The 12,549-nt window shown below is 34.6% G+C and overlaps 1 protein-coding gene across 1 annotated transcript; it reads left to right on the forward strand.

Annotated features, from left to right (window-relative positions):
• The first annotated feature begins 5,007 nt into the window (after positions 1 to 5,007).
• LOC134256044 (ficolin-1-like) lies at positions 5,008 to 11,974 on the forward strand. The gene is made up of 6 exons (XM_062738634.1): positions 5,008 to 5,071; positions 7,383 to 7,519; positions 7,681 to 7,777; positions 8,065 to 8,232; positions 10,413 to 10,672; positions 11,791 to 11,974. The coding sequence occupies exons 1-5, from the start codon at positions 5,017 to 5,019 to the stop codon at positions 10,670 to 10,672; spliced, it is 717 nt and encodes a 238-aa protein (XP_062594618.1). The 5' UTR covers positions 5,008 to 5,016; the 3' UTR covers positions 11,791 to 11,974.
• Positions 11,975 to 12,549: the final 575 nt, after the last annotated feature.

Genomic DNA, 12,549 nt, shown 5'->3' on the forward strand with positions numbered 1-12,549 from the left:
TTACCAAATCAAGATACTTTATTACCTAGAAATACTGTAAGAATAAATAACACACTAAGTTATAATACCAAATTCAGTAAAATAACGATGCATTAAATTTGTAAACACTCGGACTAAGACTTAGTTTTGTTTTCCTTTATTATCTATTCCATTCTATTCTCCAAAAAAGCCTCTTATCTAGTCATAAATGGGGGATCATAGCCTTCTTGAATAAAATTTTAATTAATACTAATTGCCCATGAAGGCATTCGTTAAACTTATACAGAAAAACATCCTTACATCAGAGGAACTCATTCTCTTTAATTGCGTTGTGAGGAAAACACTGTGTGACGTAAAACGGTAATTTTCAAATTCTTTTATTTTTTTCATATAATTCATAATTGACTCATTCTTACCATTAGGATATTATTCTATGGTTATTTTAAATCAATAATTAAGGAAAGCTAATTACGTAAAACAACACCTATAACACATGCACATAAAAAATTGATTATATGAGACATATTCATGTATATTCTGTTTATGATTTGCGAATAAAACTTTGTGAAGACAAGATAAAAAGAATTTGTTAAAAGGTCGCCTTTTATTTGTTTCCCTGCCTTTAAGAACCTTGTCCTAGCAACGACAACTTTCAGCCCCCCCCCCCCTTCCGAGATTTTTCCTATATATTTTTACTGGAAGAAACGGTCACCTATGTAATGTGGCCAGCGCCCCACGGCCTTATGTAAACTGTAAAAGACGGCCAATTCGTCACTTGTTGCGAATCTATCACGTCTTTTAAACACATTCGCTTATGTAATTATTTGGTCTTAGACAACATTAACCTATAAAAGCAGTTAAACAAATTAGATACACTGGACTCAGTTTCTGTTAAAATTTTTTTTTAGACCGACAATTAAAAAATGAGAAGAATTTGAAAAAAATTATTTATTTTCCCATCGATGAAGAAATTCATTCTTAAGGATAGATTTTGTACTTTCTGATATTTGTGCATCATACGTAGAATGCTTACTGTGAGATACATGTATATCATATACCTAGTAGTGTATCAGCCCTGATACAGGCGTTTTGGACAAAGTGAGACAGCGCCTTGGAGCTAGGGCTGTCTCGCCCTCGGGGCTAAGATATCACTGTCTCGGCCCTTTGTCAGCTTGCTGTCTCGCCCTCAAATTTCAAAGCATTATTTCTGTTTAATTTGTGTGAATTAAGAGTAAAATTCATATTTAAGTATTTAAGAGAAATATTTTATATCGAAAATTGAACCAGAATCTCAAAATAAAAATTGATTAATAATGGAATTTTGAGAAAATTGTATTTAAAAAGTGCGCCAAACGATAGCATTTGTGACGTAAGAGAGGTAACTCTTCTTTACTTGTAGGACAGCAACAAATTATGTTTTAACAATAAATGAACGTTTATTTTGCTTTGACAGTTAGACAATTTTATACAAGTTTTTAGCTCTACTGGTCAGAAACCAGAAGAGCTTATGCGATAGTAATGCGTCCGTCGTCCGTCCGTCTGTCCGTCTGTCTGTAAACAATTTTTCAAAATGCTACTCCTCCTACAGTTTTGGTCCGATTTCAATATAACTTGGCACACAAGTAGACTACACAAAGATACATAATTTTGTGCATCGGTTTTTGATTTCGATGAACGGTGTTGCCGTGGTTACTAAAAATAGAAATTTCTGTGAAATTCTTTCAAAATGCTACTCCTCCTACAGTTTTGGTCTGATTTCAATATAACTTGGCACAAAGGTAGACTACACTAAGATACATAATTCTGTGCATCGGTTTTTGATTTCGATGAACGGTGTTGTCGTGGTTACTAAAAATAGAAATTTCTTTGAAATTCTTTCAAAATGCTACTCCTCCTACAGATTTGGTCCGATTTCAGTATAACTTGGCACACAAGTAGACTACACTAAGATACATAATTCTGTGCATCGGTTTTTGATTTCGATAAACGGTGTTGCCGTGGTTACTAAAAATAGAAATTTCTGTGAAATTCTTTCAAAATGCTACTCCTCCTACAGTTTTGGTCCAATTTCATTATAACTTGGCACACAAGTAGACTACACTAAGATACATAATATTGTTCATCGGTTTTTGATTTCGATGAACGGTGTTGCATTGGTTACTAAAAATAGAAATTTCTTTGAAATTCTTTCAAAATGCTACTCCTCCTACAGATTTGGTCCGATTTCAGTATAACTAGGCACACACATAGACTACACTAAGATACATAATTCTGTGCATCGGTTTTTGATTTCAATAAACGGTGTTGCCGTGGTTACTAAAAATAGAAATTTCTGTGAAATTCTTTCAAAATGCTACTCCTCCTACAGTTTTGGTCTGATTTTGATATAACTTGGCATACAAGTAGACTACACTAAGATACATAATTCTGTGCATCGGTTTTTGATTTCAATGAACAATGTTGCCATGGTTACTAAAAATAGAAATTTCTGTGAAATTCTTTCAAAATGCTACTCCTCCTGCAGTTTTGGTCTGATTTCAGTATAACTTGGCACACAAGTAGACTATTCTAAGATACATAATTCTGTGCATTGGTTTTTATTTTGATGAGTGGCAAGGATCATTTTTCTATTTATTGCTGATTTAAAGTCTCAAGTCCCAACTGCTACTTTTCTCTTCCTTTGTTTTAAGTATAAACCAGTAGAGCTACAGTCTCGACAGAGACTTCTGGTTATTTAATGTGCCATTTTTAATTTTATCGTAAACAAAAACAAAGAGTTACTATAATTCTCAGACTTACAAATTGTAACGATTCGAAGTTGTAACCTGAAGAATAATTTTAACTTCGGGACCTTATAAATCTTTGTTATCTAATGTGCTTCCAAATGAAATGTTTTAAAACACCAGGACTATTCTTTTTAATGACCAGACTAGGCAAATTTTTCTCTATATGATTATTCACCGTCGTGCAACATCTTCAGGAACATCGAAATAAAGGAACATAACTCAAATTTTCTTACAACAAAATAATATAAATATTTTGATCAAAAATATCTAAATATTTGTTCTTTTGTTTGATTTTAGCCCCGTGGGGATCCGGGTTAGAATAGGTTCTCAGTACCCCCTTGCTAGTCGTAAAAGGCGACTAAATGGGGTGGTCCTTCGGATGAGACCGTATAAACCGAGGCCCCGTGTCACAGCAGGTGTGGCACGATAAAGATCCCTCCCTGCTCAAAGGCCGTAAGTACCGAGCATAGGCCTAAATTTGCAGCCCTTCACCGGCAATGGTGACGTCTCCGTATCAGTGAAATATTCTGGAATATCCTGCTTGTCGAAGGTAATGATGCTCTCAACAACGGAGAATTCGAGACCAGTGAATTTAATCTCACTTAGAGTGTGCTCAAAATCAAGAGATCCTAAGTACCAAGATATTTGTATCGGACATACCAACAAGGCGGGATTCTGATGGTACTCCAATGAATGAAACGATAAAATATGTCTGTAGTTAGTGTATTAAATGTATAAAGAATGAAAAAATTCAAAATAGTAAAGCATCGCTAGATAACGATAAAAGTGAAATTTACCAAATTCACAAGACTAAAAACATGTAAGCAGTCATTTTGCACGTTAAAAGTTTTTGAAGAATTTTCTGTCCTTGATGAAAAGAAAATGTTTAATTTCTCAGTATTCTGGCGGTAAATAATTCATTTTATTTCATAGTTAAATAAAGAGGGAGTTTGGGCATACTTTCATCAAGATATTTGTTTGAAATTCAAATTTATTTTTACAATATCCGATCAAACATGCGCTGCACATAGACTACAATGTAAATGTCGAGGTGCAATTAATTGGACAATCATCAAAATTTTGTAAATTCTTTTGATAAAGCATTTGTTGTGTTAACATGATCTACTACTAAATGAATTCAAAATATCAGATATATTATTGAATCATGGGATTCATTTATCCAACAATGGAACATCTCCACTTTTGAAATCCTAAGTAACCCACATTAAACGTCATATAAATTCGTCATCTGAATGAGACACAAAATGCAACTGTTAATGTGAATATGTGTTTTTATTGCGGTGAAAATGGTCATTTCTCACAGAATTGTTGGCATGTGTGTAAAATTGTTCGCTGAAACTGCAACTCTTAGGGACTTAAAGCAAAACATTGTTCCTTTTAGGAATTTGGCAAAGAAGAAATTGCCGAAAAACCATTCCTCTTTAAATCAAACCCTGAAGTATTTTAGAAAGTCTTTGTGATGAATGTGATGAAATGTCGTGCAAATGCTCATATCTCTGTAATTCACGCAATACAGTTACTGATGAATCATTAAGATCGGGTTAAGATAAAGATTTTATCAAAGAGAAATTCTTACCTACTAATTTATCCTGAAATAACGAGAAGCCACAGAAAAAAAAAATCAAATTTATAATCATTTAATTTTGGGCTCATCAAAAAAGGTTTTAGATTTGGGAATATTAATATTTGTCATCTGGCCTAAAATTGTCAGCTTACGCTTCTGTTATCGATAGATTTAATTTTGAGAAAAAGGGATGTATTAGGGAAATCGGGAGGAGGAATAATTGTATTTATCTCAAATAATTAACATTACAAACGTCGCAATGATTTTGAAACAAAATAAATGTAATATTTTAATGTTTTATAACAAACGGAGACCTAACAGTCAGCCAATGACTTTTCAGTAACTGATATATGCTTTAATATTTATATCAAGTGTTCGGTATATTATACTACAAAATCTTGCAGGAGGAAGTTTAAACTACAAATCAAGACATGGCAGAAACAACTCTTTGGGCTATTTCAATTTTTGTCTTCTTTGCGGTGTCTAACTCTTCCCTTATCTCGCGGAAATATACAGCAAAACCGGAAAAGGATGATAGGAAATTCGCCAGTGAAGCTAGGAGAATACAATGCTAAATCGGATATACAGTGTGCAGCGCGCTGTCCTAAGGAAGAAGCTGGTCTTAGACATTAAATTCAGATGAAGAAATGTCGCACCCACAAGGAGATGTTCACGTCTGAGGTGTCTAGGGAGGAGGGCTGGAGATACTACTTACAGGACTGTATGTATAACTGTTTAATATTTTTTTCTGTTTGCTTATTTGTTGTTTAAGACCTCTCTGTCGATGAAGATGCAAATCTATACCTATACTCGGCACTCGGGGCCTTTGAGGAGAGATGGATCAACACAGGTGCAAGAATGTGTGAATCAAATCAGTCCAGAAATACGAAGTTTCAATAGCTTCGGAATTTAATTTTTTTTTAATTTTCTTAGGAAGTGTTATTGCGGTATGGCGGCCATGTATATTCCGTGTTGAACAATTTTAAGAAAACAGTCACTTCAATTCGGTGTCTATGTACATTTGATGGCAGTGTATCGTTCTTAACACTGAGAAAAATATAGCTTGTAATTGATTAAATAATCTAAAAAGAGATTTCTTTATGCTAGCTACTCAAAATGTTAGTTTGTTATAACTGTCATGAAAGCTGAAGTAGGTTCCTGTGCCATGAATGAGAAAACACTTCCCCAGTGTTTTCCCTTTATTTCAAAGTATGTCCCCTTGTCGTAATCTGGCAAAGGGAAAAAATAATTCTCTTCAACTCTTCACAACTTTTAACATAATCTTATTTAGAAGTGAATTCCTCTTTAACATTAAGAAATATAAATAATGTTTAAATTTCCAACAAAATAATGGGCTTATTTGAACTGATTAAAAAAATCCGTAAAACAAATGATAGCTTCAAGACTTTAAAATGCCATGAGAAAACAAAAAATAATTTACGATAATGAGAAAGCGCTTAACATAATCAACATTGTAGCTACATCGTTGCTCACATTTTATCTTCAACAATTAATGTATCTCGCAGATATCCTCTAAAATATGTTGTTTTTTTAACTCTACTAGTCAGAGACCAGAAAAGCTTATGCGACAGTAAGGTGTCCGTCATTCGTACGTCTGTCTGTAAACAATTTTTTAAATGTTACACCTCCTACAGTTTTGGTCTGAATTCAATATAACTTAGCACAGCCACACAAGTAGCCTACACTTAAGTACATAATTTAGTGCATCGGATTTTGTTGAACGGTGCTGCCATGGTTTCTAAAAGTAAAAATTTGTGTGAAATTCCGTTAAAACGATAGTAGCACACAGGTAGACTACACTAAGATACATAATTCTGTTTATTGCCGCCTGATGCAAATTTTCAAATCCAAGTGCTACTTTTCCCTTTGATATTCGTTCAAACCAGTAGAGCTACAGTCTCATCAGAGACAATTTTTAGCTCTACTGGTCAGAGACCAGAAGAGCTTATGCGATAGTAATGCGTCCGGCGTCCGTCCGTCTGTCTGTCTGTCCGTCTGTCTGTAAACAATTTTTCAAAATGCTACTCCTCCTACATTGGTTTGATTTCAATATAACTTGGCACACAAGTAGACTACACTAAGATACATAATTCTGTGTATCCGTTTTTGATTTCGATGAACGGTGTTGCCGTGGTTACTAAAAATAGAAATTTCTGTGAAATTCTTTTAAAATGCTACTCCTCCTACAGTTTTCATCTGATTTCAATATAACTTGACACACAAGTAGAATACACTAAGATACATAATTCTGTGTATCGGTTTTTGATTTCGATGAACGGTGTTGCCGTGGTTACTAAAAATAGAAATTTCTGTGAAATTCTTTTAAAATGCTACTCCTCCTACAGTTTTGGTCTGATTTCAATATAACTTGGCACACAAGTAGACTACACTAAGATACATAATTCTGTGTATCGGTTTTTGATTTCGATGAACAGTGTTGCCGTGGTTACTAAAAATAGAAATTTCTGTGAAATTCTTTTAAAATGCTACTCCTCCTACAGTTTTGGTCTGATTTCAATATAACTTGACACACAAGTAGAATACACTAAGATACATAATTCTGTATATCGGTTTTTGATTTCGATGAACGGTGTTGCCGTGGTTACTAAAAATAGAAATTTCTGTGAAATTCTTTTAAAATGCTACTCCTCCTACAGTTTTGGTCTGATTTCAATATAACTTGGCACACAAGTAGAATACACTAAGATACATAATTCTGTGTTTTGAATTTTAATTTTGATGAGCGGTGTTGCCGTGGTTATTAAAAATAGAAATGTCTGTAAAATTGTTTCAAAATGCTACTCCTCCTACAGTTTTGGTCTGATTTCAATATAACTTGGCACACAAGTAGACTACACTAAGAACATAAAGAGACTTTGTCAATGATCATTATTCTACTTATTGCTGTTGTAAAGTTGCAAATCCCAGCTGCTTAAGTACTTTACTCTTCCTTTGCTATAAGTTCAAACCAGTAGAGCTTCAGTCTCGACAGAGACTTCTGGTTTTTCCAGTTATGCCCATAGACTGTAAGGATCTCCATGGAGACGGTTACTTTGACTCTGGTGTTTACGACATCTACCCCCACGGCACCATCACCAGTCCCGTCCGGGTGTACTGTCAGATGGAGACAATGGGCGGAGGTTGGACGGTAATTAGAGAGAACTATATAATTTACATTCAGTGTTTCTCTTGTTCAAAAGAATATATGGATGGGAAAAGTATAAATAAGTTTACTTCACATTATAACATATTGATCATACAATTGTTTGAAACAATGAATTGTATTGCTATTCTTGTTGACATTTGAAGGCAATCCAAAAACGCGTCAACGGATCTGTGAGTTTTGACCGGGATTGGACAGCATATAAAAATGGTTTCGGTTTACCAGAACAGGATGTCTGGGTTGGTAAGTATTAAGAACTTTCAAATAGGAACATTCATTGGCTTCAAAATTTGATAAAATGTGACACTTGCCATGGGTAATATATGCGTTGGACGATTCCTACTTATAGTAATGTAATGATATCTTATATGATAATCATGAAAGCTACATGGCATGGTTTTATAGATTCGAAAATAAACATTTTCTACATTTCACAAATTTAATTTTTCATTAAGGTATAATGATTCATTTTCAAAACAGAAATAATTGTATTAGACTTTCCTATTCATTTCAAATACATCTTAATGCAGGAAATGACATAATCCATCAGTTAACAAAAGACTACAACTCATTCCTTTATGTGTCCATCACTCTCCAGAATGGCACAACGCTGTATGAATTGTACGACAGATTCTCTGTCTCCGACGAAGCTGAGAAATATCAACTCTTTCTTGCTGGGCCAGCTACGGGTACCTTAGGTAAGTGTATTCAAGCTTGGTTATTAAATAAAGTATGCAATCATAATACTTATATCCATAGACAGATTATAAAGTTGTTGAACAATGGAGACAAAGATAATTTGTTATGCCCCCGTAATGGAAGGTTCGGGGGTTTATAGTTTTTGTCCGGATCGTCCATCTGTTTTTCCGCACAAACTTTAACCTTGTACATAACTTTTGAGTGGGTTGATTTTCATATTTCACAGTTGTTTTCCTTCAACCCTCACAAAAAGCTGCAATATGGGGCATCAGTGTTTCACAAACACCTCTTTTTTAATATATACTTTATATACATATATAGAATTTTGAAAACGTCTTTAAATAATTTCACGTTTTTAGCTATCATTGATCCGCCATTGTTACTAAACTTGGATGGTTTTTATTTATTTTTTCTACAATTTACATTTTAAACTACCACGGAATAGAAAGTTTACAGTGCGTGTTTGATATGTTACGTCGACAAGATGTGACTTGTTGATTATTACTGACATAACGAGAGGCCCGTGGGCCACATAGCTCACCTGAGAAACTTTTACAATGCTATTCTTAACCATGCAGATTCGATTTTCCCCTTGTAATACCTATTGTGACAATTTGGGTCATAATATGGACGATCTAAAATCTACGTTACCCCAAGATGCTTCCACTTAAGTGTCAGCTTTTCTGGCCCAATGGTTCTTGAGAAGAAGATTTTTAAAGAATTTGCCTATATATTTCTGTGTCAAATTTCGATTCCCCATTGTGGCCCCGCCCCACCCCGAAGGGTTATAATTTGAACAATTTAGAATCTACACTACCGCAGGATGCTTCCACATAAGTTTCAGCTTTTCTGGTCAAGAAGTTCTTGAGAAGATTTTTTCCTCTATATTTCTATGTAAAAATTTGATTCCCTATTGTAGCCCCGCCGAACTGAACAGGGTCGTGATTTGAACAATTTACAATCTACACTACCCTAGGATTGAATGAATATTGTTTAACGTCCTTCTCGAGAATTTTTCACTCATATGGAGACGCCACCATTTGCCGATGGAGAGCTGCAAATTTCGTTCTTGACTCGGCACTTGGGGCCATTGAGCAGGGAGGGATTTTTTGTGCCAGCACCTACTGTGACACAGGACCTTGGTTTAAACGGTCTCATCCGAAGGACAGGTTTCCATGTCCCAAAGTGGGATTCGAACCCGCGACGTAAGAATTCACTCCTTGCTTCGCTACTTTAGAGCAGACGCTCTAACCACTGCGCCACGCGGGTAACCACTACCTTAGGATACTTCCACATATGTTTCAGTTTCACTACCCTAGGATACTTCCACATATGTTTCAGCTTTTCTGACCCAGTGGTTCTTGAGAGGAAGATTTTTAAAGACTTTTCCTATATATTTCTATTTAAAACTCTGATTCCAAGTTTTGGCCCCATCCAACCACCGGGGGTCATAATTTGAACAATTTAGAATCTACACTACCCCAGGATGCTTCCACATAAGTTTAAGCTTTTCTGGCCAAGTAGTTCGTGAGAAGATTTTAAAAACTTTTTCCTATATATTTCTCAGTAAAACTATTGTATCTTTTCCCTATCATGGCCCCGCCCTACCCCCGGGATCAGCTTTTCTGGCCCAATGGTTTTTGAGAAGAAGATTTTTAAAGAATTTGCCTATATATTTCTGTGTCAATTTTCGATTCCCCATGGTGGCCCCGCCCCACCCCCAAGGGTTATAATTTGAACAATTTAGAATCTACACTACTGCAGGATGCTTCCACGTAAGTTTCAGCTTTTCGGCTCAGGTGAGATTAAAATGGGGTAATGTTATTTTGCGATTTACGCTTCTCAAGAAATTACGTCATAATTCTCAGCGAATATTTAGGAGTCTACTGTATTTTAAAGGATTAGACTGGAAAAGATATTGATTCTTCATATATTCATTTTAAAAATATTCCCCGTGACATTTACCATAATATTTTTTATCATACTTTAAACGTGTATTACAACTGGGACTGATTATTACACTAAAAAATGATTCTATTTTAAATGCAAAGGGAGTTGTTGTATTGCACCTTTTCAAAAATAGTATTTCTCTTTACAGAAGCCCACTATCCTAAATCTACTTCATGTATTAATGATATAAATTACACATGTCTTTGATTGATTGTCTCTACTGCTACAGGAGACAGTATCTTAAACACTGGATTTCCTACCCGTGACCTGTCAGGGATGTCCTTCACTACACGGGACCAAGATAACGACCCGTCCAGTGTCAACTGTGCTGCTAATTATGACAAGAGAGGCGGCTGGTGGTTTAACCGCTGCCACCGAGGCTTCCTTAACGGTCCCTGGTACCCGGCCGACTGGGACACTCCGTGGTACCCAGCAGTAGAGAATGGGACGTCCATCAGGGGGACCGTGATGATGATTAAACGTCACTAGGTATACATCACTAAATCCTAATTAAACGTCACTAGGTACACATCACTAAATCCTAATTAAACGTCACTAGGTATACATCACTAAATCCTAATTAAACGTCACTAGGTATACATCACTAAATCCCAATTAAACGTCACTAGGTATACATCACTAAATCCTAATTAAACGTCACTAGGTATACATCACTAAATCCTAATTAAACGTCACTAGGTATATATCACTAAATCCTAATTAAACGTCACTAGGTATACATCACTAAATCCTAATTAAACGTCACCAGGTATACATCACTAAATCCTAATTAAACGTCACTAGGTATACATCACTAAATCCTAATTTAACGTCACTAGGTATACATCACTAAATCCTAATTAAACGTCACTAGGTATACATCACTAAATCCTAATTAAACGTCACTAGGTATACATCACTAAATCCTAATTAAACGTCACTAGGTATACATCACTAAATCCTAATTAAACGTCACTAGGTATACATCACTAAATCCTAATTAAACGTCACTAGGTATATATCACTAAATCCTAATTAAACGTCACTAGGTATATATCACTAAATCCTAATTAAACGTCACTAGGTATACATCACTAAATCCTAATTAAACGTCACCAGGTATACATCACTAAATCCTAATTAAACGTCACTAGGTATACATCACTAAATCCTAATTTAACGTCACTAGGTATACATCACTAAATCCTAATTAAACGTCACTAGGTATACATCACTAAATCCTAATTAAACGTCACTAGGTATACATCACTAAATCCTAATTAAACGTCACTAGGTATACATCACTAAATCCTAATTAAACGTCACTAGGTATACATCACTAAATCCTAATTAAACGTCACAAGGTATACATCACTAAATCCTAATTTAACGTCACTAGGTATACATCACTAAATCCTTATTAAACGTCACTAGGTATACATCACTAAATCCTAATTAAACGTCACTAGGTATACATCACTAAATCCTAATAACCAATACTTATTTACTTTTAGTTATTTCATGAACATTTGAAATAGTGTATAATAGTAAAGTACATCTTTATATTTCTGACACATTACTTAATTATGTTTTGTTATTTTCAACAGATGGATACTTTTAAGATAGAGGGACCTCCTATTGACGAACAACTACCTGTCTGGCGAAATATTTTTCTTAGAAACAGACAATTTCAACTTTATTTTCGTTTTGGAAATCTATTCATTTCTTTTACATAATGTTTTAAATCAATTGAGGAAACTTGTAAATACTATTTATTATTAACGAGTTTTATGGTTGAACCATGAAATGAAGCAATAAAATTTTATTAATTGTCTATACCGATTGTACCAAGTTAAAATTGTACATTGTATGTGTTGTAATAAATTTAAAATATTTCGTTTTTATTTAAAACACTGCCACATGAAGATCCCTGGAACGGAAATAATGACAAGATTGTTCTATTGTCTAACGTCTTACAATGGAAACTGTTTAATCCGACATAACAATCCGCGAATTCCGACTTTTGAATACATGAACCATTTTCATGACTAATTTCCATGATCTTTAATCTGTGTTACATTACGTATTGTTAACTTTTCTCCCTGTGCATATCGGATAAAACAGCTTTGTACTGAAGATACTTTATGGCAATTACGATTAAGGGACTCCGATCCTCAGCCAGGTTGGACAACTCTTTAATTTATAATTTAATTAAAAAGTCTCAAAATGAAGCTTAAAAATTAAGTCTTTTCATGCAACAATTTTCATTATATATCTCTAAATGTGCTTCAAGGTTCTTTGAATTGCTCAGTAAGGTCTAATAAAAAGTCGAAATTTTTACCCCGTAAAAGCATTTTAAAATTACA

This window comes from Saccostrea cucullata, unplaced genomic scaffold, assembly GCF_032062105.1.
Source record: "Saccostrea cucullata isolate Sc308-1 unplaced genomic scaffold, CSIRO_AGI_Scuc_v1 ctg16612, whole genome shotgun sequence".
NCBI classification, from domain to species: Eukaryota; Metazoa; Mollusca; class Bivalvia; order Ostreida; family Ostreidae; genus Saccostrea; species Saccostrea cuccullata.

What these genes read in the sequence shown, in the direction of transcription:
- LOC134256044 (XM_062738634.1), top strand. Translation starts at nt 5,017, where the DNA reads ATGTTCACGTCTGAGGTGTCTAGGGAGGAGGGCTGGAGATACTACTTA. An exon ending in CAATGGGCGGAGGTTGGACG is followed by an intron (nt 7,520 to 7,680) that starts GTAATTAGAGAG and finishes TGACATTTGAAG; the next exon opens with GCAATCCAAAAACGCGTCAA. An exon ending in GCCAGCTACGGGTACCTTAG is followed by an intron (nt 8,233 to 10,412) that starts GTAAGTGTATTC and finishes CTACTGCTACAG; the next exon opens with GAGACAGTATCTTAAACACT.